General features: G+C 33.5%; 1 protein-coding gene across 1 annotated transcript; it reads left to right on the top strand.

Annotated features, from left to right (window-relative positions):
* The first annotated feature begins 3,400 nt into the window (after window positions 1–3,400).
* LOC127787429 (protein cornichon homolog 4) lies at window positions 3,401–9,888 on the top strand. Its single transcript, XM_052315473.1, has 4 exons — window positions 3,401–3,740; window positions 4,792–4,973; window positions 9,176–9,298; window positions 9,402–9,888. The coding sequence occupies exons 1-4, from the start codon at window positions 3,669–3,671 to the stop codon at window positions 9,442–9,444; spliced, it is 420 nt and encodes a 139-aa protein (XP_052171433.1). The 5' UTR covers window positions 3,401–3,668; the 3' UTR covers window positions 9,445–9,888.
* Window positions 9,889–27,681: the final 17,793 nt, after the last annotated feature.

The raw sequence follows: 27,681 nt of genomic DNA, 5'->3' as shown, positions 1-27,681 counted from the left end.
ATATTGGCGTTAACATAAAGTTTTGTTGTATTAAACGTGTTTGAGATTCCAACTGTTCTTGCATAAAAAGAAATTATTTGTATTAGTATCTTGTCAAAATCGATTCTTTTTCGATTTGTTATTGTATTAAAAAAATTGTAAATAATTTAGGAATGACCTTTGAAATATTTGGTCTTGCAAAACTGTATGGTTTCTTATTATATTAAAAAAATCTTAAATAGTTTAGGAAACAAACATCTGAAATATTTGGATTTGCAAAATTGCACGATTTGTTATTGTATTAAAAAAATTTTAAATAGTTTAGGAAACGAACCTTTGAAATATTTGGTCTTACAAAATTGCACGGTGACAATCAACGCCTCATTTCGGTCACCTTGCAGATGTTGTTGCATCTTGTCTGCATAGGTCTCCCAAAGAGTGCATGATAGTTGATTTTTACTGTAAAGAATATAACTAATAAATAATTAGTTTGATTAAAAAATTTATATATTTATAGTTTGTGGGATAGAAAGTAATACATACTCTAGATCTTGAAGTACAACTTCTAGATTTTTGTTGCCTTTTCTTGAGGTGGAATTTTGCATGTTTGAGTTGTTGAACTCCATGACGTGTCCAATTACATCTGAAACAAAAAAAATTAATGATTAGTGATTGAAGATATTAGTGGTATATAAGAAAGTGTCTTTACCGAACAGTGGTGTTTGATCGGAATGAGGCAAATCTTTTATCTCCAAAAATGTCTTAAAATTGAAAATAGTTGTTGAAAAATGAATGTCATTTGTAGGTCCATATAAGTTCTATTGTTGAAAATAAGATGGTAATTGTGACCGGTAACTGGGTATACTCATTTGTTTGTGTCAACAGATATGCATTTTATGCAATATAGTCCGTTTGCTTTGATTAAGTTTTCAAATTTTTAAATCAAAAAATCTTTTACTGTTGCTTGAATCCGTGTCCCTTGCATCAAGAACACAATAAACAAATCATTTCAGTGATTTGAAAAATTTTAGAAAGAAGAAATTAAAATTTAAAATTTTTGATAAATAACATACAAAGATTGAATACGGAAAAAATATATTTTTGTCAATAAAAATGTATTCAAGTTTTTTTCCACACCTTCGACAGGAGAAATTGTCCATTTATAGGCACATTAGACTCGTATACGCCAATCTCCCTAGTTTTTGTTAATATCTTTCAGTAAGGTAAAGTAAGGAGCCATAATGTGAAATGAAACGAGAGACAAAATAATACAGTTCCAAAGTATTTTTTTTCTGATTTACTTAGTATTTTTTCTGAGTGTGTATATATATAGGGTTGAGTCGTTGCTTTGGTAAATATTTTGAATTGGTTAAAGACGGTGAGTTTTCTAAAGTATATAGAAATTAGTGATTTAGTTTTTCAATGGGACACAAATTATTGGGGATACAAATCAGATTCATGGGAAAAAAATAAATTAACGCAAGCATTAAACAGTGTATACGATCACAGTGTTAAATGTGTAATCGGTGTTGCAAATTGTATTTGGAAAAAAAAAAAGATAAAAAAAAAAGAATGGGTAAAAATTTAAAAATGCACGCATTAAATGTAATGTTCAACACTGTCTAATATAAAATCGGTGGTGCATAATATATTTGTCAAAAAAAAAAAAAGCTTTAGTAATGAAATTTAGACGGAAAAAAGTGTTAGCGGATCCATACATCTCAACAACTTTATATAATATAATAATAGATAAATTGGAGAAGTAGGTAAAGTAGGGCTTTCCTTAAAAATTTTGTTTTTTATTTTTTATCTGTCATTGTCATGTTATTCGACGACATTGGACGAAAATTGAATTAGAAGACTAAATTAAAATAGATAAAATTATAAGTCTAAAGACTATGTTGTAGGTGAAATTAAAAACTACAAAAGGGTTTTCTAAATTATTACAAAAAGTGCAAATCCTAATCTACTTCTAATCCCTCCATTGTTAACTTGTCATCTATTTTATGAACACCAAGTCAAAATAATACAAAAATGAGCATATATATATATATATATATATTCAGCAGAGATATCAAACAAATTGGCTTGCTATAACGCTGTAGCATGCAGTGTTGTCAGTGGCGTGTTTGGAATTAAATTTTTTTTTTAATAATTCCACCGTAAACAATTGCTTTGATTATATCTTGTTGCTTAAAATTTTTTAAAGTTATAAGTGAAGCTCTTTAATCTGCTTTGAAATTAGAAATATGATATCAAATTAATTTGTTTTAACTTATGATTTAAAATATCATTAATGGTAGATAAAACAATGTAATTGTTGACCATAATAATAATAATACTATTAAGTATTATAAGTCTCTAAAATTTTAAATTAATATTATAATTGACATTTAGGTTTAAGTTTTATTTTAAAATTTAAAACTTAGAGGTCGCCTTTTTACATAATATTTACAATTTTATAAATGCAGGTGAATATGTTTGACGTAATTTTTGTTTATATTTTAAAAAATTCTATATTTTAGAAAAATTATAAACACATTAAAAATAAAAATAATTTTAAAAAAATAAAATAAGCCGGCACACAAGGCCCAACCTTTGCTTGGCTTGACCAAATGGATTTAGTGCAGCGATTTGAAAGATAAAATTATTGTTGAAAGACAACATTTAATTCAACAATAGCAAATAAGGCTAGAAAATAAATCTCATATGAATCGCGTCGAATATCTAATTTTAAATGTGTATAAATTCTATCCACATCTGAATTTATTTGAAGAGTATATTAAGGGAGAGATTATCTATTTGAGAATTAATCACACAAAGATCGAATATCCTAAATGAATAAAAAAAAAAAGAATATGAGAAAGCAACATTTTCAGCAGGTTGAATGAAACACTAAAGTGCGACTTCATAAATGCAATTTTCAAAGGCAAATTACAAATTACACATTTTCAAAGAAATTAAGAAAAAAGGAATTTTTATTCATTTATGTGACATATATAATAATATATTATTATAATGATATATATACTTAGGGGCGTTTGTTAATCAAGATATGAAATGCATCCCGAACTTCTATCTTTCTCAACATATTTGTTAAGTTTATCTGATCTTTTTTGAGAAAATCATTTTGTGACCTCTTATTTTAATTTTTCAAGATATATTTATCTCGGAGAGATAAGTATATCTTATTCTTTACATATAAGAAAAAAATAACGTCTGTATTCTCTAATACATTTCAAAAAATTTAACAAACAGTTTGATAAAAATTTTGAAATACTTTTCAATTTTATCTTAATCATTTTATATCTTGATTTAAAAATTATTCCCAACTTAATACTTGGTTATCTGTTTTGTTAAAACGCTAACTTAATAATTAAAATTAGACAGTGAAAGTGAAAACTCTACCGCGTCGGCCGAATTCCATTTCACGCGGTTACCACAGCAGGTAGGGAGGGACGACCGAAAGCATACAACTCCTCTCTCTCTCTTTTTCAATTCGGCGTAGAATATATACATGAATTGATTCCTTGCTTGTGCTTGGGCCATCAGAAGAGGCTTCTCGAACTCCGATCGTCTCCGACTATGAATCTTTACCTTCTATTCGGATCCGAATAATATTCCCAGCCCAGCAGAGCAGACTCCATCCTGCCCTTCTCAATCCAAGGAAGTGAACGCAGAAGAGAGCAATGGGGGATCTATTCGCATGGCTGTTGTTCTTCTTCGTCCTCATTGCTCTTCTTGCCATTGTTGTTTACCAGGTCTATTCGCCCCCCACCCTCCCTGAATCCACCCACACTTAATTTTTTATTTAGGGTTTCTTTTTTCTTTCTGAATTTCGTAGTCTTTATTGAATGTATAACGGTATCTGCGACCTCTTGTTTTAACCTAATCTTATTTTTTTCATTTGAACTCGTTATCCTGAACTTCAAATTTTAAGTTAGGTTTTCAGTTTTGCTGTGATGCGTAGAACTGGGAAATGCTCGTAAAAACTCGCAGCTTAGACGTTAGCCCCAACTTGAGTCTTATGGTGCATATTCTAATTTCTTTAAGTTGTGAGCTTAAATGGGGGCTGATTAGCTTTACATAACTATCCATATGCTAATATTTGTTTACGTCATTGTTTATGATTTGGGGAAAAAAGAAATGATATTCGTTTACATCAATTTTCCACTTTCTTTTGTTTGATTCGCCTGGTGACTGCAGTGATTCTTTACAGTTACAAGTTCATTGCCTGGTTGGTTGTGATGCCATATTATGACATTTGCTTTCATTCCTTATGCTTAGTATGATTTAGTCTATCCAACAGTTACTAGTATTAATGGCGTGTCAATTGGATTTCATCTTTCTATTAGCTATTATAATATATAGAATTACTTCCTGTTTTTAGTCGTAATAGTACTGATTTTTTATTCATTTTGTATTTTGGCTACCTCTTAGCTTTAGGGGGAAGGTATCTAAGTATTGGAGTCTCACAGTATCTAATCCTCAGTGTATGGAAAAACTATTTTGAGGGAAAAACCTACCTTCCCGTGCTTCAGCAATTACTGTTTGATATAATGGGTAATTATCTGAGCTATGACTGAATTTTTTTGTTCCTAAATCCTAAGTCACCGTCACGTGCATGTGAACTTCATAAGTCCCAATGTTACCATCACATTCACAGTTAAGGAATCATTTGGAGATCATGAGGTAGCACTGTGGTGTTAGACTTCCTTTGCTTGCTTGCTTGCTCTTCTTCTTCTTCTTCTTCTTCTTCTTTATGGGATTAAAAGAATTTGGAGTCTTAAAAGATTGAAACTTCTGGTGCAGCTTATGTGCTTGGCTGATTTGGAGTTTGATTACATCAACCCATATGACTCTGCATCTCGGATTAATAAAACGGTTATGCCAGAGTTTATCACCCAAGGAATCTTGTCCGTGCTCTATCTAATAAGTGGGCATTGGTTTATGTCACTGTTGAGCGTTCCATACCTCTACTACAATGTGAGATTGTAAGTTTTTATCTCTCTCCCATCAGGTTCTTGGTTGTGCATCGTTTGTGTTTCTCAATTGTGTGTTTTAGTTTTATAACCTGTCATTACCAAGTGCATATACTACAATGTCTATGAAATAGCTTATTTTATACCATTTTAAATGGATCTTGTTTAGTTGTCATTTGTGGGTTGCCAGATTAATCTAATTCTGATTACGAGTCACTACTACAATTTTTTCATTACAGGGAAAATGCCCTAATGGGTTATCTATATCTGGTTGCTAATTAAAATGCCCCTTCTAATGGTGCCTCAATAACATTAAGAGCCATTCTTAAGTGTTGTACAAAGTCATGTAATGATGCAGTCCAAAACACCCTATATGGTATGTGAATGTGCACTGCAACATGCCCCAACATGAAATCAAAAGTGCCCCAACATGTAACCAGTGAGGGCCTTTTAAAAGCTTAGAAGGCATGTAAAAGTGCCTCAACAGGTAGGCAAGCAGTAACATTAAATTGAATGAAGTGGCACATACATTTTAACCACAAATAAATCAAAAGTGTGAAATCACAAATCTCCCATACTGATTTATCCAAATCACAAATCAAAACCAATGCATTCATTTTAAAACATGAAATAAAACAATTATATTTTACCTTATGCATCTTGATCACAAATCAACAACCAATTATAAGAAATGAGGTATATTATTAATATAGCATCCTGCTACAAACCCAAAATCAAATTACAATCAGCCCCCGAGCTGAGATCACCCAGCTGAAACTCTATCTAACCATCAATACATAATAAAAATGCTAACCAACAAGACTCCTCTCACTTAACATACAGCAAAACAAAACCCGCTTTGCCAAAAATTGCAAATCAAGAGTAGAAATATATAGCAAATCCTACCAATCAATTATGCACATTCAGCATTTGCCTTGATAAAATTTTGAGTAGCAGTTGCTCTGGCTGCATACTGTTTTTCTATATCCAGTTGCTGCCTACCTCCTCCACTCAAAGCAGCTCCAAAGTGCATCTTCAGTAACTAAACATGACAATGGCCTTCTACTGAGTAAAAAGGAAACAAAACATAAAGCCCTAAAAATTATCTAGTATGCGATCTCATGCAAGAGTTAGAAGCAAGACTTGCAGTGTGTAAGTCTATGTAACAATAATCGGCACTGATCACCCAAAAAAAAAGAAAAACAAAGCAGAAACATATATCTAGAAGAGACCTCTCATTTTATTGGTGCCTTCTTCCATTTCTAAAACCGAAAGCAAATGTATGAATGTTAACTAAACAATACATTAAAAACAAAAATTGTAGAAAGTTATTTTGGTAACCTATAATGAACAGTTGCAAGTTAATTCTTGTTTCATGTGCTAATGCTTTGAAGTCTCTTATGTGTTAATGGTACTGGAGCTAGGCATAGTTGGAATATCTCCTCGTTTTGTTTCTTGATTATGTTCATGTTCACTGCGTGTTGCCAATTCCCTTTCTACCCACTTTATGTAGCCCCAAAAGAATTCAATGAAGCTATTTTAGCGAGGAATATTTGAAATACTTTAAACTGGCAATCTGCCAACAAAATAATCCCACAACAGCAGCAAAGAAGTACCTCAATCAACTATGACCTTGTACAACCTAATTAAACAAATTGAAGCACACTCCATACCAAAATACATCTAAATAGGAGAATCTATGTCTAGAATTGCTAATATTTCCTCTCATTTTGCATGAATTAAACATTCAGATTTGAGCATCAAAACGAGAAAACACACACACACACACACACACACAAATTCAGTCTAATTATGTATAGTCAGTATATGTAGAATAGAAAAAGGTTTGAGGTTATTCAGTTAAGAGTATAAACCATGATTTCTAGATCATCTAAGCAATATGATGGAGAACTGGTGATGGCAAGACAACTAAATGAAAGAAAGAGTAAATTTATTTACCTTTATAGAAACCTAAACAAAAGAAGGAACGCTGTTAGGATTTGCATTAGTTAGCATTCAATTCTCGGGAGAGGGTTTTAAAATGTAGTTAAGAATAATTTTGTAATTTTATATTTTATGAGTCTAAAAAGTAGCAGACACTAACTTTTATAAGTTAGTACTGGCAGTCCATTATTTCTTTATAATTACATTTTAGTCTCCTGTTGTAATCACCTCTATCCCTTATAAATAGAGGCGGATAGGTTCTCGGTTAGACATTCATTCAGTCATTCTTTTCCAAGTCTTGCACGATCTCTAGAGAGAATTGAGAGAGAGCAACGCTCGGTCCTTGTATTCTCTGGAGGGAAGGCTACGGTTAATGGTCAGGTGTGTGCGAGAGGGAGTGCTGTAATTCATTGCTTTCTAGTGGATTCTGTCAGGTCTTCGGCAGTCTGGATGTAGGGCATATTATCCTAAGGGATTGGCTGAACCAGGATAAGTATCTTGCCTCATTTACTTTCTGTTATTGTTTTGATTTTCTCTGATATCTGTTAGTCTATTTCTGCTCTATTGGTTGTGAATTGGCTGTGAGAAGTGGGATTTCTTGTGTGTATAATTGGTCCTATAGTCAACAAACGCCTTTAATAAAACAATTATACTATGTCATTTAGGCTAAAAAACAATTATAAATATATTAGTATAAATAATATAAAAGATATATTTTTTTCCATTTTAAAGTGCCTCGTTAGGCTTATTATGCTGGGGCATTTCTTAAGTGATGCCCCGTCAGGCTTATTATATTGGGTTTTTTTTTTTTTTTTAATGATGACTCCATAGATTTATTATACTGTGGCATTCCTTAAGTAATACCTCATTATATTTATTTTATTGGAGCATTTTTTAAGTTATGCCTGAAAATAATACTTTAAAGGGCACTTTTTTCAAAAAATTTCCTGGAAAAGGTGCCCCAATAAGTTATTTTTGTTGCGGTGAGTACTGAAGTCATGTTTCCTAAATGCTTTTTCATTTTTTAGTATAAACTAGTTTTTCAAAACCAACACAAGTGGTTTTATGCATAAAATGGAAAAGAATTCATTTTCAAAGGTGTCATATAAACTGGTTCATGACCCCACTCCCCACATAGTAATTCACAAAAAAGAAAAATATGTATGTATATATATATATATATAGGTTTGCACGCATTTAATTAACTTAAGGATGGTCTTAGAGTGTCTGACTGTCAGTACAGGTACTTCCTTGCATTTTGGTGGTTAAGGGTTCAAATTGCACAAATAGCCATTTACCAAGCAGGGGAAGGCCTAGTCACTTTGGCTCTGAAGACCGCATAACAGTTAAAGAATCTTGTGAACTAAATTCCCATCCATGAAATCCAAATTAGCTTAATTATTGGTTTTCATCTTTAGAAGGGGAAGGAGCTTCTGTTCCAACTAATCTTGCTTTTTGCTGGGCAATAATTGGGAAATGCCTTGCCCTCTAGATTTTGCATGCTAGTCAGCAGTGCAGGCTAAGAGTGGACCTAATGCACGGAAACAGCACTTAAAAGCCCTGACATATAGGCTGATATCTCATCTTTATATAATAATTGTTTTGTTCAATAATTAGATGTTATTTGTGTTAATTTCCCCAATCCAAGTAATGATTGCCATGCCTTGAATTATAACAGTAACTTTATGGTAAATATAGCAAGCTAGACTCTGCTTTTTGGTATTTTAGTCCCCTGAAGAGTATTAGTTGAGATTGCTTTTCTGAAATTTGAATTTAACATGAAATAGATGAGAAAGCAGGAATAGGTGGAAAGAGGTTTTCATAACCTTCATCAGTTGCATCTTTAGCTTTTTCGTAGTGTAATATTGTAGCCTACTCTGGTCAGTTCTTTCTTGCTCTGAATTTCCTAATTTGCTGCTATAATACATTTTCACTTCCTCTTTTCTTAAATGTGTTTTCTTCTAGATTTTCCTTAGTTGTTTTCCTTTTTTCTTGATCAAATAAAAGGGAAAGGAAGCATATTTTGTTGCCACATTCCATGCTTTGCATTAAAAAAAAAAAAGAAAGAAAGAAGAAAGAACAGTACTGAAGTTTGTTTATTTTTTACCTCATGAGTGCATGAATGATAATTTGACCACAATTCAAGAACTGTGCTGTAGATAAAGGAAGACAATCTTGGTGATGGTAGTGTCATTGTCAGGTGTGGATGCTTGAAGATTTTGATGGCTAATAATCATATGCTCATGTCTAGTTCTTCCTGTGATTTTTAGGTACACGCGAAGGCAGCACTTGATAGATGTTACAGAGATTTTCAACTTGCTTAATTGGGAAAAGAAGCAACGGCTATTCAAACTTGGTTATCTTATATTTCTACTATTTCTCTCTTTGTTTTGGTATGTCAGACAGACATGGTTCCTCCATTAAGAAACTATTATTACATACAGGAGATTATTATTATTATTATTTTAATTTTCCTCCCTGTTATATGCAATGTAGGATGATTTGGAGCGCGCTGGAGGAGGATGAGCATGACTTTTAACCTGCAGTCTCAACCCCTTGATGAAGTATTGGACGCCATGTACTAGTGAAGCTTGCTTATCATCAAGTAAAATGGCATCAATGCTGCTGCTGCTGCTTCATTTCAAGGCTAGGTCTTCTTCTGTGCTTGAAACAATTTCAGTGTACACAAGAGCGTAGGGTTAGGCTACCACTGCTTCATTTCTGGGAAGTGTTGTATGTTTGGGCGTATTTTTATTTTTCCCAGTCTAAGTAACTACATGTAGGTTTCTGGTATTGTTGGTTTTCTTCAGATCTTTGTTATTGCAACTTTGATCTGATTCACATCATTCCAAACTGCTCTGCTGCAATCCTTCCTTCCAGCATTTATGCGTTGTACTGCTAGTGATAGTGGTGGTTTTCATCGTTGTAGTGAATATAAATATTGCTCATTGATTTCAAATCTTTGCACTCTTTATTGTATCCACCATAATTATATTAATTAATTACACGCACGCGTGCATTGAGATGCCAATGGAAGAAGAAAATTCTTCCAAGGAAAAACTATGGTCCCAAGTCTATGTTGAACTGTCATGTGATTAGTTTATTAATCAATCAATTAATTAATTACAGATAATGTCCTGCCTTGTTAAAGTTAAAAGGGCAATTCTAGAGTACCCTCAACTTTGCAAATTACCCTGAATTTGTAAGGACCTGTCTGCCTCGTTCTGGTTGGAGCAGCGTCCAAGGTTTTCTTAGACGGATTGGATCGGATTGAATTTGAAAATTTTTCAATTAATTTTTAATTGATGTCAGAATGAAAATGATGGAATTAATTACACCAATAATCGCTTAATTTTGTATTTTGTTATTGTTTGGTCACTAAATTTTGAAATATTACATGTTAATCACTAATATTTTAAAAGTGTTAGTGTTTAGTTTTTAAACTTTAAAATGTTATCTGCTAATTATTAATGTTTTAAAATTATTTCTCATCCGTTATTTATTAGTTACTAAACTTTAAGTTCACTAGTGACGGATGAGAAACAATTTTCAAATATTAGTGACTAACAAATAATATTTTAAAGTTCAGTGACTAAATAATAACAAAATGCAAAGTTGAGTGATTATTGATATAATTAACTCAAAAAATGGTGTTTAGCATCTCTATCTCATTCGAGCCCTATCTATATATAATATTTATCTATAAATATATACTTTTATTAAATATTGAGAATATAAAAAATATTATTTATTCTTTAAATTAAGTAAATAAGTCATTTTGATATTATAAAACATTGTTAAGGTGAATTTTAAAATATCATTTACTATTTTACTTAAAAAATAAAATTTTATGTGAATATGATTTGAAATGCATAACACGAAAAATATACTTTTAATTTCTAAACCATTTTAAAAACTTATCTGATGATCCATTTACATCCCTAAATCTACCTAAGGTTTAGATGATTATTCTACAAAAAAAAAAAAAAAAAGTTTAGATGATTACAGAATAAAATCTTCCAAAAAGAATGCTGCGAAAGTTATATGTTAAAAAAAATTAAAAAAAAAATCATTGGAGGGGACTTTTAGGAATTAACAAAGTAAATTATGAAAAATAGTTTAAAATAAGGTAAATTGCTAAAAAAAAAAACAAAAACAACTAACTTTTACCTTTTTCTAATTTTATCAATTTGGATATCTACCTTTTAATTCTTATTTAATTAGAAGATTTGGTTGATGGGATGATTAGAGTGCAGGATAAAACCTATAAGTTGGATGCTTTATTAAAAAATATTAATAGAGTATTATTATCAAAAATAATACTAAGAAAGGAATAAACTAAAAAATATGAATTTTAGTGTTGGGATGGGATTTGCTTGGAGAGAGAGAGAGAGAGAGAGAGATTTGGTTAGAACTACAATTACAATTTACGAACACAAAGTCACAAACCCAAAGTTACAGGCTAACAGCAGCACCGTCGTCGCCTTCATCTCCATTCAGCATTCTCCAACTCCAACTCCAAATCTAAATCCAATCCTCTCGTCCTTCTCCTTCATCTCAAATCCATCGCAGTGACCGATTAATTGTTGGGAAAATCGGGCAATTTTCCCCAAAATCAAAAGCACCAAAATAATACCCGATAAAAATTATTGAATATAAAAATAAACAGAACACCAGAAAATTAACGAGGTTCGACCAATATGGCCTACGTCCTCGGACACCACCAAATCTTCACTAATATCAAAGAGAGAAAATACAAAGTGTGTAAGAGAAATACACACACAAATGAGGGGTACAAGTGCAATAAATGCAAACTTGTTGGGATACATTTAACAAAGGGGAATGGAGCATTAAATAAGGTTAAGGAGGACCTCCCTCCCACTGCCCAACCGATGTGGGATATGGGAGGGAGCCATAAAAAATCAACAAATCTCCACCTTGGCGAATCTCCCAAATCCCAACCAAAAACCTCAACAATCTCTTCAAAGAATCAATCATTAGTAGATGTCTTCAAATGCGCTATGAAGCGCCAACTTCAAATACTAAGGATATGAATCAAGTCCAAACAATGTTGAAACTTGATTGCTGTTACAACCTTAGTCATCATATCAGCAGGATTTTCAGCAGTTGGGATCTTCTGAATCTGAATCTCTCATTCTTCCAGAATTTCTCGTACAAAATGATATCTTACGTCGATGTGCTTTGTCCTTGCATGATAAACTTGGTTCTTTGTTAAATAAATAGCACTCTGACTATCACAATGTACCTTAATGTACTTATGACCAATTCTCAATTCATCAAGCAGCCCATAAAGCCAAATAGCCTCCTTCATAGCCTCTGTAACTGCCATGTACTCCGCTTCTGTGGTAGACAGAGCAACTAGAGACTGTAAGGTAGACTTCCAACTGACCGGTGCATTTGCTAATGTGAACACATAACCAGTAATAAATCGACGTTTATCCATATCACCAGCATAGTCGGAATCACAATAACCAACTATGCAATTATCCATTTTCTCATCCTGCTCAAATACTAAGCCAACATCTACGGTGTTCAGAATATACCGTAGAATCCATTTCACAGCTTGCCAATGTTCCTTTCCAAGATCATGCATATACCTACTCACAATTCCAACTACTTGTGAAATATTGGGCCTTGTACACACCATAGCATACATCAAGCTACCAACAACTTTTGCATACGGAACCTTTGACATATAGTCCTGTTCCGCAGCACTCTTCGGAGATAAAGATGCACTAAGTTTGAAATGAGGAGCTAACGGGGTACTCACAGGTTTTGACTTTTCATTCGTACCAAAACGTTGTAGTACTTTCTTCAGATATGATCTTTGAGTCAAACAAAGCCTTCCTCTTTTCCTGTCTCTTATTATCTCCATGCCGAGAATCTTCTTGTCTTCACCTAAATCTTTCATTTCGAACTCCTTATTCAACTGAGCCTTCAGTTTTTCAATTTCTCCACTATTCTTAGAAGCTATCAGCATATCATCAACATATAGGAGAAGATAAATAAAAGATTCATCTTGTAGCTTGCGCAAATACACACAATGATCATATTTGCTTTTTGTGTACCTCTGCCCCAACATAAACTTGTCAAATCGCTTGTACCACTGCCTCGGAGATTGCTTCAATCCGTACAACGATTTGTTTAGTTTGCAAACCCAATTTTCTTTATCAGCAACTCTGAATCCTTCTGGCTGAGTCATATAGATTTCCTCTTCCAAGTCACTGTGTAGAAACGCAGTTTTCACATCCATCTGAACTAGTTCCAAATTCAATTGCGTTACCAAGGCCAACAAAATTCTAATGGAAGAATGTTTCACAACTGGAGAAAACACTTCATTATAATCAATACCTTCCGTCTGAGCGTAGCCTTTAGCCACCAACCTTGCCTTGTAGCGAACATCATTCTTGTCAGGAAATCCATCTTTCTTTGCATATACCCATTTGCATCCAATTGCCTTCTTTCCCTTCGGTAAGCTGGCCAGCTTCCATGTCTCATTCTTCTTAAGGGACTGCATTTCTTCATTCATAGCTTTCCTCCACTTTTCATTTTCTGAACTTTGGATAGCTTCATTGTAAGTGGCAGGAACTTCATCATTTACAATTGGAGATGCATAAGCCACCAAATCGACAAATCGAGTAGGTTTTCGAATCTCTCGTCGTAACCTTCTTGTTGCTATTGATTCTTGTTGTTGTGGAGGTTCTTGGGTTGGAACCTCTTCTTCATCTGACGACTCCTCTGGCACAGGAGTGTCTCCACCTGATTTGATACTTACTGCTGGGTCAATTCTTCTTTCAAATTCCACCTGTTTTGGAGTATTCTCCACTTGCTGTGGAGCATCATCAAACTGCTGCACAGCTATAGGTGTCAAAAGGGCCGGCCCGAGTCGGCCCACGGGCTTTTTAAACGGGCCGGGCCGGCCCTTTTACTAAAAGGGCCGGGCCGGGCCCGAGCCCTTTTATCATTGATAGAGCCCGGCCCGGCCCACGGCCTCCCTACAAAGGGGCTGGGCCGGGCCGGGCCGGGCCAGCCCGTGGGCTAGAGGGCCGGGCCGGGCCCTTAGCCCACGGGCCTAACGGGCCGGGCCCGGTGGGCCCGGCCCTTTTTTTTCTTTTTTTTTAAATAATTTTTTTAAAAATAATACACATAATATATACATATATAAAAATTAATTTGTTTCTTTTTAAAATATTTTCTATCTTAATTCTTAAGTTTTAAATATTATTTCATTAATTTATATTCCTTATAATTTTTTTTGTGAATTGATATGAAAAATAATGTACATATCAAAAGGAGAATGTTTATTTATAATTTAAATATATAAAAAATTTAACTTAAAAATTTTAAATAAATTAATTGATGGTTATTATTTATATATATTGCGAAATTAAATTTTTTAATATCCAATATCAATAATTACTAAATAATAACAAAATTAAAAAAAAAAATGAGTAAGGGCCTTACTGGCCCATAAGGGCCTCATGGGCCCGGCCCATAAGGGCCCAACGGGCCACGGGCCGGGCCGGGCCGTGGGCCCAATTTCTTTGGCCCAGCCCGGCCCCCCAATGGGGGCCGGGCCAGGCCCGGCCCGTATGAACAGTAACGGGCCGGGCCAAAGCCCGGCCCGTCACGGGCTGGGCCGGGCGGCCCGCGGGCCAAAGCCCGGCCCGTCACGGGCTGGGCCGGGCGGCCCGCGGGCCGCCCGGCCCTTTTGACACCTCTATGCACAGCTTTATTTGTTACCTTTTCCAACATGGCAAATTTATCAAAGGTAACATCCCTACTAAAGATTATCTTCTTCGATTCCGAACACCAGAGCCGATAGCCCTTTATTCCAGAAGTGATCCCCATGAACAAAGCTTTCTTTGCTCTTGGATCCAACTTGGATTCCTTAACATGATAGTATACAGTGGAACCAAAAACATGTAAGGAATTATAATCATTAGCAGGTTTTCCTGACCATACCTTGAAAGGTGTTTTTCCACAAATAGCAATTGATGGCAACCGGTTAATGAGATGACTCGCATATGTCACAACCTCAGCCCAAAATTGTCTACCCAACCCAGCATTGGACAACATACACCGAACTTTCTCCAGCAACGTTCGGTTCATGCGTTCTGTCACCCCATTCTGTTGTGGTGTATCTCTAATTGTAAAGTGTCGAACAATACCTTCATCTTGACAGACCTTATCAAATGAATCATTTCTATACTCACCACCATTATCTGTTCTGAGTCGTTTGATCCTTCTGCCAGTCTGAGTTTCCACCATATTTTTTCATTTAAGGAAACATCCCAACACTTCATCCTTTTTCTTCAAAGAATACACCCATACTCTTCGGGAATAATCATCAACAAAGGTTACATAGTAGTGTTTACCTCCCATAGATGCTGTCTTGGATGGTCCCCACACATCTGAGTGAACATAATCCAGAATACCTTTGGTATCATGGATTGCAGTGCCAAACTTCACTCTCGTCTGCTTCCCCTTGATACAGTGCTCACAGAAGTCTAATTTGCAGGTCTTGACGCCTTCCAATAATCCTTGCTTCGCTAAAATTCGCAAAGATTTTTCACCTGCATGTCCCAAACGCATATGCCATAGTTTGGTTACTTCTGTATCCCTGTCATCATCTGAAGCTACTACTGCTGTTGTCCCAATAACTGCATTACCCTGATAGTAATACAAGTTATTCTTCTTTCGTATACCTTCCAATATTACAAGTGCACCAGAGAACACCTTCATAACTCCATTTTCTGCAGTTACCTTCAATCCCTTGGACTCCAATGTTCCCACATAAATGAGATTCTTTGTCAAACTCGGCACATATCTTACATCTGTCAGTATTCTGGTTGATTCATCATGATTTCTCAAATGGATTGTGCCAACTCCGGTTGTTTCACAAGGTGTGTTGTTTGCTATGTAAACAACTCCTCCATCAAGTTCTTGAAAGTCAAAGAACCAATCCCGATTAGGACACATATGGTGGCTGCAACCCGAATCCAAAATCCAAGCTCCAAAATAGCTTGTTGAAGACGTAAAAACTAATGAAAAGTTTGAATCCTCATCATTAACTTCAGCAATATTTGAGACGGCTTTCCCTTTGTCAGATTTGCCCTTAGCTTTTAACTTTGGGCAGTCCTTCTTCCAGTGGCCTTTCTCCCGACAAAAGGCACACTCATCTTTGTTTGGTCTGGGTTTCGAACTGGACCTTCCTCTCCTTCCTTTCTTCTGGCGTTGCAAACGGCCTCTTACAATCAATGCTTCTGTTGCGCCATGCGTTGTTTCCTTTTTATCTTTTTTTCTCAACTCATAGCTATACAAAGCAGCACAAACTTCACTAAGAGACACCTGAACCTTCCCGTGAAGCAGAGTCGTCTCAAGAAATTCAAACTCCTCGGGAAGGGATCCCAACAGCATCAAAGCCAAATCCTTATCTTTGAACGTTTCATCTAAATTCATCAAATCAACTACTAACTGATTAAAGGTAGTGATATGATCATTTATCGTGGTACCAGGAACATAAGTAAAGCGGAACAATCTCTTTTTCATGTAAAGCTTATTTTGACCGCTTTTCTTCAAAAATTTCTCCTCCAATGCCTTCCATAGTATACTGGCAGAATTTTCCTTCGAGAATGCATACTTCTGCTCTCTAGACAGGCATGATCGAATTGTACCACACGCCAATCGATTGATGGTCTTCCAATATTTTTCTTCAACATCTTCTGGTTTCTTTTCTTCAATGGCGATGTCTAGACCTTGCTGGAAAAGAGCCTCTAGAACCTCGCATTGCCACATGCCGAAATGACCAGAGCCGTCAAACACTTCCACTGCAATTCTTGTATTCGCCAAATTCCTCGCCCAAGTGGACGAAGAAGAAGCTCCCGATGTGGATTGTTCTGAACTCTTTTCGCCTACCATCTCTGCCATCTTCTATATTCAATAGTTATCAAAGCAGAACAATCCAAGAAAATCTTTTCTGATGTGGAAGATCAGACACAGCTGCAACCACAGAGCATACTAAGAAAAACTTAGCCAAAAAAAGGATATTTTCTGATGTGGAAGATCAAACTCAACTGCAACCACAAAGCATACTAAGAACCTTGGTCTCTGATACCAATTGTTGGGAAAATCGGGCAATTTTCCCCAAAATCAAAAGCACCAAAATAATACCCGACAAAAACTATTGAATATAAAAATAAACAGAACACCAGAAAATTAACGAGGTTCGACCAATATGGCCTACGTCCTCGGACACCACCAAATCTTCACTAATATCAAAGAGAGAAAATACAAAGTGTGTAAGAGAAATACACACACAAATGAGGGGTACAAGTGCAATAAATGCAAACTTGTTGTGATACATTTAACAAAGGGGAAGGGAGCATTAAATAAGGCTAAGGAGGACCTCCCTCCCACTGCCCAACCTCCTTCTCTTCATCTCCGATCCACAGCAGCGGCAGACTGATTCGACTCCGACACCGACTATTGCAGCAGTACATTGCCTTTTCTTTGAAGGGTTCTGCACTCTCATTGTTTTGATAATGCATCTTTATTGTTATATTACACCTTAGTAATCTAGATTACATGAAAATGAAAACGGAAAACGTTTTCGATAAGAAACGGAAATGCAAAAACGATATTTTTTTAAAAAAGTACGAAACGAAACATAAGGTAAACTATAAATTTAAAAAATATAAGAATTTTTTTATAAATATAATTTTTAATATAGAACAAAAATAAACAAATGTTTAAATATAAACAATAAATATAAATTCCATAATGTATTTAAACAAACATAAATATAAAGTCCACAATGCATTTAAACAACCATCAACAATATTTAGAAAGTTCTATTATCCATACATGACTTAGTAATTAAAAACAAACAATGAATTTAAATAATAAAATCAAACATAATACAATTTATAAAAGTTGATTTAGTTCATCACTCCTGTCTCTATAGGCTAGCTAACATCTTCATCAAAGAGTACAAACTTCGACTCTAGTTCATCTAAGGAGAGATTAGTAAACTCAAGAACACCTACATCTTTCATACTCTCAAATTCATCTCCACCTACATCCCACATCTTTGTCTTCTCGTCATAATATTAGGAGGTATTTCTAGATAAAAGACGAAAATTGTTATGAACAAAGACCAAATCCTCTGCACGTTTTGGAATTAATTTATTCTTTCTAAATGAATGAATGAAAGAATAAGTACTCCAATTCCTTTCAGAACAAGATGAAGAAGTAGGTTGTCTAAGCACCTTAAAAGCTAACCTTTGAAGCAAATGAGCACATGAACCATAACATGCCACCACTTCCTAGGTTCTTGTCATAGTTATTCAAGATAGAATCTAGATCTCCAAATGGCCCACTTTTGAGAAAAAAATCAACAAACTCATCATCAACAATAGCACACTCATCTAGATTAGGAAAAAGTCTCTTAAAACACTTCATTCTTTGTGTGGAGACATCTCCATCCATATGTGGAGGCATTCTACTAGAGATGTCAAAAGGGCCGGCTCGAATCGACGCACGGGCTTTTTAAACGGGCCGGGCCCTTTTGTCGTGGGCCGGGCCAGCCAGTGGGCTAGAGGGCTGGGCCAGGCCCTTAGCCCACAAGGCCTAGCAGGCCGGGCCCGGTGGGCCTGACCTTTTTTTTTTAAATAATTTTTTTTTTAAAAATAATGCATATAATATATACATATATAAATATCAAAATAATGCATATATAAAAATCAATTTTTTTCTTTTTTTCCTTTTTAAAATATTTTCTATCTTAAGTTTTAAATATTATTTCATCATTTTATATTTCAAAATTCTGTATCCCTTATAAATTTTCTTGTGAATTGATATGAAAAATAATGCACATATAAAAAGGAGAATGTTTATTTATAATTTAAATATATAAAAAATTTAGTTTGAAAATTTTAAATAAATTGATGGTTATTATTTATATATATTGTGAATTGTAAATTTTTTAGCATCCAATATCAATAATTAATAAAGAATAACATAATTAAAAAAATAAATGAGTAAAGGCTTAACTGACTGGCCTATAAGGGCCTCATGGGCTCGGCCCATAAGGGCCCAACGAGCTGGGCCCAGTAGGCCACGGGCCAAGACCTTAGACGGGCCGGGCCGTGGGCCCAATTTCTTTGGCCCGACTCGGCCCCCTTATGGGGGCCAGGCTCGGTTAGACCCGTTTGAACGGTGAAGCCTGTCCCGGGGTGGGCCGCCCGGCCCTTTTGACACCTTTACATTCTACCTTCTTTTTCTTGAAGCCATTTATCACTATGATATCTTTAAAAGACAAAGTCAACAAAAATTTAAAAATAAAAAAAAATAATACATATAGTATTGAATTAGTAAAAAATGGAGATTGAATTTGAAAATTACCTTGAGTTCAAAGAATGAGCTAGATAATGTAATGGAGTGCTGTGTTTTGTCCAACGAGTAAGAAAAATACGATGAATGACATGGAAAAATGATGAAAAATCACTTGACAGCTTGCCTTCATGATCATAAATAATCTTCTTCATGTTGAAAATCATAAAATCCCATATCTCATAAAGCAAATGAAGGCATGGCTTGTTTTTATCACAAACTATAATCATATCATAAATAGGTGCTGTGAAAGCGAGAATATAATTAATTTTTTTCAAAAATTTTCATTCACAACCAATTCACGAACAAATCGAGCTTTTCCTTGGTCATGATCTCGATATTGTGCCCATTCATCACTCATAACCATTGCTTCAAGTGTACGTCTAAGAAATTTAAATCTTTTAAGCATAATAACAATAAAAGCAAATTGAGTGTCAACAACTGCAAACAACTTCAAAAATCTAAACCGATTGAACATGGCCAATCTCATTAAATGATTCATTATAAAAAAAAATTATGACCAAAGCATCTCCATGCACTTCAATGATCCACTGACACTCATCATATGTCTCTTGATTACTTTCTAAATTTCTAACTGCACATATATTCTTCAAAGCAAGATTAAGTATATGGATAATACAATGAGTCCAATAAATATGCAGAAACATACCTTCAATGATTTTCCCAGCTCACTTGCAATTAGCAACATTATTAGTAATGATCTGTACAATTTTTTGGTCACCAACTTCCTCTATTACCTCTTTTATCAAATTAGTAATAAATTGTTTATCCTTCACTTCACCTAAACAATTCACATATTTGATAAATATTGAATCATTTTCAAAAACAACCAAAAAATTAATCAAGAGTTTTCTTTGTGGGTCACTCCAACCATTAGTAACAATGCTAACACCTTTTCCCGACCAAGTACTTTTAATAGGTTCCAACAATTTTTCAACATTTGTCTTTTTTTGCTGAAGTAATGTGGTTTTCAACTTATTATAACTCGGATGCACATAATCACCCAATGGATCATTAGCAACAAATGAATAGGAACTCAAATAATATGGGTTTCTAGCAAGATTAAAAGGCAAAGCCCCAGTATAGAACATTATAGCAATCTCAGCATTTAATTATGCTCTAGTTTTCATGTCAAAAGCTCTAGCAATAGGTGAATCCATGGATTTTATTTTCTTTAAATATTTTAAAACTCTTAGTTCATGTAAAGACAAAGAAAGTCCCAAAGAAATACTACTAGTCAGTAATGACACTTGCTTATGTTGTAAAATTGATAATCTTTTTGCAACTTTTCTTTCAACTTTTTTCATCTCAACTATAATTTCAAGACTTACCTTTTACAACAAGCAATCCCTTTCTCACTGATACTTAATAGATGGGCCCTAACTCTTGTAATAAAAGATCAAATTCCACCAAATTTAAAAGATCAAATTCCACCAAATTTATAATCCATGTAATAAACAAACTTTGATATAATAAATCATATTATACATGAAAAAACAGGGAATTAGAGATAGAAAATATCAACAGATTTTTCAAAGCATGGAATTGTAGTATAATGCATTAGTAATAAAAAAAAAGGGTCATATTGAGTCAAACCACAATGGACCAACACCAAAACCTATACAGATTGTTGGCTGGGAAAGAACACTTAAATTTGAAACCTTTAATCCTCATTCAAGCCTCTCACTGAGCTATAGCTAATAGTTTTACATCTATGAGTAAAATTGAAAGTGGTCTACCTTTTGTATTATCACTCAACAAAACATCTTGGGTGTTTATGATTGCTCAAATATAATCATTTTGAGTTCAAAACCTATACTTCAGCATCAACACCTTATATCTAATACAATTGAATTAACCAATAAGGTGACATAATCCAAACCCAATTTCAGTCCCAACTCCCAAGTAAATTTCAAAATAAAAAAGTATCTTCTACTTTCAATGTAGACAACCCCACTTGTCTGTTATGGGTTAAAAGCACCATAATAATGAATGGGTGTGCTCATGGTCAAAATCAGTTGGAAGATCAACAAATAACTATCAATGTCTTTTAATTATCAAAGAAGTTCCACAACTACATGGGCTTAAGAAAGTGAAGGCCAACTCTAACCTTGCCAACAGCCACAAAAAAACACAACAACCATAAAAAAACACATACAAAATTCTACAAATGAAGCTGGGAGGGCGAGGAGGTTACTTATAAAAGGGAAGGGACGATTGGCGGTCATGGAACACTAGAGCAGATGACGGTGAGGGCGACGAAGCAGATGACGACGAAGCGAGAGGCTCTGGAAGCAGATGACGAGGGAAACTAGAACTGAGGGAACACCGAAGCGAGAGGCTCTGGAAGCAGACGACGGCAGGGGGTGACAAAGCAAACGGAGACGAGGGTGACGAAGCAATCGGATTGGAAGCAGATGGCGACGAAGGTGACCGAATTGGAAAAAGAATAAAAAGAGAGGAAAAAAGGAATGAGGCATATCAATTTTTTAGGGCTTCATGTAATTGTGCGCTAGAAAAGCGTTTCTGGGCATTTCCAGCCAAGTTTTCAAAATTTTAAAATGGCCCAATTTTTTTTGAAAATTACACAAACGGCCCGAAAAATATTTCGAGCTATTTTTCCCGTTTCCGTGCTTTACAGGTAGTAATTCCCATAAGTTAAAACAAATAAACCACATTAAGAAGGTGTCTCACCTTAAGATGGTTTTAAGCCTCTCAACTTAAAAGTTGTGTAAAGTTCTAAAATTGACTAGCATTTAAATTGATAATATATTTGAATAAATATAGTTTATATTATCATTTATATAATTATGTATTTAATTTGAAAAATCTAATAAATTATCAGAACTTAACAAAAAGACTAAAATGAATATGTTATTGAATAATACAAATAAAATTTATAAAAATAAATTATAAATTGATGTTCAACTAATAAAATTTTTATCATTAGATGTTTATAAATTATATATAATTATTAAAAAAATATTAATACAGTCATTTATGTTTAAATTTAGGTTTAATTTATAAAAATATTAAATATATATGTTATATATATGTAAAGAAAGAGAGAGAAAGGCAGAGGATGGAGGTGGTAACCACGATTGAGATGGAGTCAATGATGGTGATGTAGTGACGACAACGGACGGAGGAGGAGGCGGCAATGGAAGTGACAAACGGATATGGAGAAGACGGTGATAGGGGTGGGGCTAGAGACGGTGGCCGCTATGGAAGAGATGAAGGCAACAATGAGAAGGAGATGGATGGAGGATAGAGAGAATTTTGAGAAATATAGATGGAGATGGAAGGAGAAAGAGAAGGGGAATGAGATGCATGGGGTTGGAAATATGATAGTTGTTGAAGGGCAAAATTGTAAAATATTTGGTCAACTAAATAAGCTATGAACAACGTTTTGAGAAAAGTTGGGGGAGATTTTCTAAAAGCTATCAAATAGCGTTTAAATTTTACGGTCTTTAAACTCTTCAATTTTTAATAAACATGTATGTTAAAATAGTTAACTTAAGAGGGGGTAAATTAAGACTGCGTTTTCTTTATTATTTTCAAGTTATTTTTAATTTTTGATTTTTTAAAATAATAAAAACGCGTTCTTTTTATTGTTTTTAAAAATATATTTTTAAAAACAAAAAAAAAATTGTAAAAAAAAACTCAAAACAACAAAAAGTTATTTTGAGTGTTTTCATCCAAAACAAAGTTTAAACTCAAAATACATTTATTTATTCATATTTTATTATTGTAATAGGAAAAAATATTACAAAATTCATTAACTTTAAAATGTATATATATTTTTAATAATGTATTAACATTAAATATTTTTAATTTACTGAATAATCAAATTTGTTGAATAAAATATTATTAACAAATTATTTTTAAAATTTTAAAAAAATGCATTTTCTAATTTTCTGTTTCGAGAAATAGTTTTTCAAAATAACAAAAAAAATGCGTTTTCAATTTTCTAAAAACAGACTATCAAAATAAAAAATTGAAAATGAATTCAAAACTCAAAATTAAAAAGTAAAGAGAACGCGGTCTAAGTTTTTTCACCCCTTTAAAAATAATTTAAAGATTGAAGTAAAAATAAGAATGTAAGAAAGAAGAATGCAGCACACCAAATTTAAAGTGGATCAGCTTTCAAAGCTTACTCCACTACTTTAATTTTTCACCAAGAATTTTGCAAATAACAAATCTTCTACCTTTACTTTGTAGGTTTTAAATAAGCTTGACTACTTAACATTTACAAGATGACTTTTGTTGCTCAGATAAATATCCAAGAAAGGGAGTGAATTGAGTTTTTCAAAAATTAACAAATTTTACTTTTGTTGAAAATACTTATTTTTTTGTGATTTAAATAAAATGTGATTGAGCAAGTATATAAAGTTTATCTAGAATTCAATTCTCTAATAACTTTTGTTCAATTCCTAAAGTAAACTCTCTCTTTTTATTATTTAAATTTGAGACTAATTATAAATAAAAATTCACGTTTCAAATTAAAATAATAAAATTAATATAAAAAATAATTATTACAAAGTACAAATTTTAAAAATTAATAATATAATTTATCTATTTAGAATGATATATTTTGAAATTAGATTTACAATAAATTACAATCAAATCAATCAATTACATACGAACACAGAATTTACGTGAAAAACCCAAATCAGGAAAAATTACGGGCAGAAAGAATAAAATATCACTAACTAAATATTAGTAATACAAAAGTGATATAATTGTAACTAATTTTAAAACATTGGGCACCTATTTTATAGACCTAAAATCATCTATAGATGTATACAAGAAACCATATCTTGATGAGAAAATGATTCGTGAGGATATTTCTCCAAATGAGATAAATTTCACTTAAAATCGAATTTAATAATATCATAATCACAGTCAAATTCAGAATCATAATCACAGTCAAATTAGGAGTTCTAATCTCAATTAAATTTGAATTCTGGATCACAATTGTAACAAACTCCACTTTGACACGAAATTCAAATATGAAATTATTCAAAATTCTTTTTTTTTAACAAAATCACAGAGAATTAATCTCCTGATAAATACCAATTAAAATTACACCACGAAAATACCACCTAAATCCACACAAAGTTCACTGTAGTGAATATCTTCAACCGCACTTAAAACATAGCCGGAGATCAGCCTCAACATGTCTTTACTGATCTTAATAACTTCACATTTATCAATATAAATTCCCCTTAATAACTCCACCTTCATTTAAATCCATCTATCAAAATTATATGCATCTTAACTTGCAATAGTGAAAATCAAGATATTCCGATTCAATAATGGAATATCATACTTCGAGGTAGCCAATAAGAAGATCAAATAATGTCAAATGATTGATAAACAAAATCCAAATATAAAACAAATTAGAATACCGAATCTGTGTAGTAAATTTGGGCAAAAACAGCTCTGGACCTAGGTTGTCGAATCTGTCAGATCTAGAGTGGACCAATGGGTTAAGTCGCATCCAGGCCATATCTCAGCAAAAGACAGATCTAAAACTAGGTGACAAATCTGAAGTGGGTCTGGAGCAATCAATTGGGTTGGCCAAATCTAAATTGAGATATGGGTTTGCTGAAACACCCAACAATGGAAGAAGCATATGTGTATGTTCATGGCAGACCAAATGCAGCTGATGGCGAGACGACCAATAGAAGTCCAGAACAAAAGAGAACGAATGACACTCGCACGAGCGACTGCGGAGGTGAAGATCGTCGACGGTGGCTTGTGGTTGTGGGGTCAACGGCTAAACAAAAATACATATATATATATAAAAAAATAGAAGCGATCGCTATGTAAGGGGGCAAAACGGTCAACGATGACCAAGCAAGGGGCCTCGATGACAGAAGGTGTAACCAGCGAAGCGAAGCTTGAGGTAGCGAGGGTCGTCAATTGACAGTTTCCATAGCGAGGTTGATTGGTCGGCGGTCTACCGAGAGATAGAGGCTTTGATAGAGAAAAAATCACAAGCGAACGACGATGGTTCAGCGTGGTTGATGACGACTAGCGACGGTGATGACTGGTGGCTGTGGCTGTGGTCGATGGTGGTGGAGGCGGCGGTTGCTGCTGTTGGGTAATAAGAAACCCAGCTGAATGAGAAGAAGAAGAAGATGCTGAAAATTAAATCCAACAGCTAAGAGATCTGCAAACGGTTGATAGCTTGATTCAACTGCTTTATATCAGTTTGTTACGAAATTGGATCGACGACAAACCATAATCAAATCAATCAATTAGACACAAACACAGAATTTACGTGACAAAATCACGAAGAGTTAATCTGATACTAGTTTGTTATGAAAGTAGATCAACAACAAATGACATTTAAACTAATCAACCACACACAAACACATAACTTACATGAAAAACCCAAATTGGGAAAACTCACGGGCAAAAAGAACAACACTAACCAAATATTGATAATACAAAAGTGATATAACTACAACTAATCCAGAACATTAGGCACTTATTTATAAATCTAAAATCATATGTAGATGTATACAAGAAACCATATCTTGATCAGAAGATGATTAATGAGTATATTCCTCAAAATAAAATAAATCTCACTTAAAATTGAATCTGATAATATCATAATCATAGTTAAATTCGAAGTTATAATCACGATCAAATTATGAGTCCTAATCTCAGTTAAATTTGAATTTTAGATTACAATTGTAACATTATATATAATGATGGCAGTGTTTCGTTATGCTTAAAAGGTAATTAACACTAAGTTTAAAGTTCTGAATTAATTTTTTAAAAAATTTAGGCCCTATTTTCTTTATTGCTTTTAGATTGTTTTTAGTTTTTCAAAATAGTGAAAACGTGTTTACTTTCATATTTTTAAAAATGTATTTTTGAAAATAAGAAAAAAACTCAAAACAAACAAAAATTATTTTGCATGTTTTTATCACAAAACGTTTAAAATTTTCAAAACACAAAAAACGTTACAGATAAAAGGAATGCGTTTTTAATAATATCAAAATAGACACTCAAAATATAAAATTAAAAATAAATTCAAAACTCAAAATTAAAAATTAAAACACGAAAATAATAACCTTTACCTATTTAACTAAACTTAAAAGTTTCACACCACCGTTTATATAATACTATGTGGATAAATTTCTATTTTTAAATCTTAAAAGCTATCCATAAAAAGTTATTATTGACCAAAAAAAAAAAACTTCCAAACAAATCTTACAATACCGTTTTATATAATACTATGTGGACAAATTTATATTTTTAAATCCTAAAAGCTATGCATAAAAAGTTAATATTAACCAAAAACAAAACCTTCAAACAAATCTAAAAATACCAATCTGATGAGGGAATATTTATAGGGGGCAATTTTACCGTGCTATCCCTAGAGGTTACTATTAACTTGGAGTCATGTGTGCTAGTAAAGGTCAATGGATGATCGCCACATGTCAAGTCTTAGGAGCTCCACTTATCCTTATAATCTTTATTATGATTTTGAACTGGCAAGAGATAAAGAGGAAGATTCAGTCAACCAAGAATATCTCCAACATCCCAAGAATTATCTCTATTAAGGAATATTATCTCTTCTCCCCATGAAAAGGGGATCGACCTCTATTTTTGAAAGAATATCTTATCTCCTAAGGGAAAGGCCAAGGGACATCTATAAATAGAGGACAACCTCTACAAGTATGAGGATCTGATTCCTAAGGGACTCTTCTTTTATGATCTTCCATGATTATTATACTTCTTAAAAATCTGTGAACTGACTTAAGAGTCGAAGGGATCACGGGGAGCGAGTCCCCCCCTTTTTTTGCAAGTACTTGATCCGAAACAAAAGAAGGTGATCGGCTCTGCATCATCACAATCTAAGTCCTTGGGTCTGCTCTGCCACCATTTGCATTCATCGATCATTCTTTGCTAATCGCTGTCACCGTCATCTTCTCACATTGTTCATCAATAATGATAACAATAGATTCTCTCAACTTCCCAATTGCCATTCCCTCATCTTTCTCTCTTTTGAGTCCTCCATCTCTAAAACCCACCAAGGACTAGAAATCCAGTCCCCGTGGCCTTTTTGGTTTTTTTATTATTTATAATTATATTTATATAAATATATTATTAGATATATACAAATGTATTAATTAGACAAAAATTTCAATCATAATATGTGTTATATTTTTTATTACAAAATTTAATTAATTATATATTTTTTAATAAATTTATTCATACAATTATGATATGTCTTTTTGTTATATTATAATTATTTTTTATTTATAAACTATAATTATATTTTTGCTATTTTTTATTACACTATAATTAACTTTTTACA

The sequence above is a fragment of the Diospyros lotus genome, chromosome 12 (genome assembly GCF_014633365.1).
Source record: "Diospyros lotus cultivar Yz01 chromosome 12, ASM1463336v1, whole genome shotgun sequence".
Lineage (NCBI taxonomy): Eukaryota > Viridiplantae > Streptophyta > Magnoliopsida > Ericales > Ebenaceae > Diospyros > Diospyros lotus.
Note: the sequence above shows the minus strand (reverse complement) of the source record. Positions and strands in the feature narration are given on the sequence as shown.

Bases quoted from the DNA above. Each gene is read 5' to 3' on its own strand.
- LOC127787429 (XM_052315473.1), top strand. From the start codon at position 3,669: ATGGGGGATCTATTCGCATGGCTGTTGTTCTTCTTCGTCCTCATTGCT. The intron at 3,741-4,791 runs GTCTATTCGCCC...CTTCTGGTGCAG, and splicing joins TTGCCATTGTTGTTTACCAG to CTTATGTGCTTGGCTGATTT. The intron at 4,974-9,175 runs GTAAGTTTTTAT...TGTGATTTTTAG, and splicing joins CTCTACTACAATGTGAGATT to GTACACGCGAAGGCAGCACT.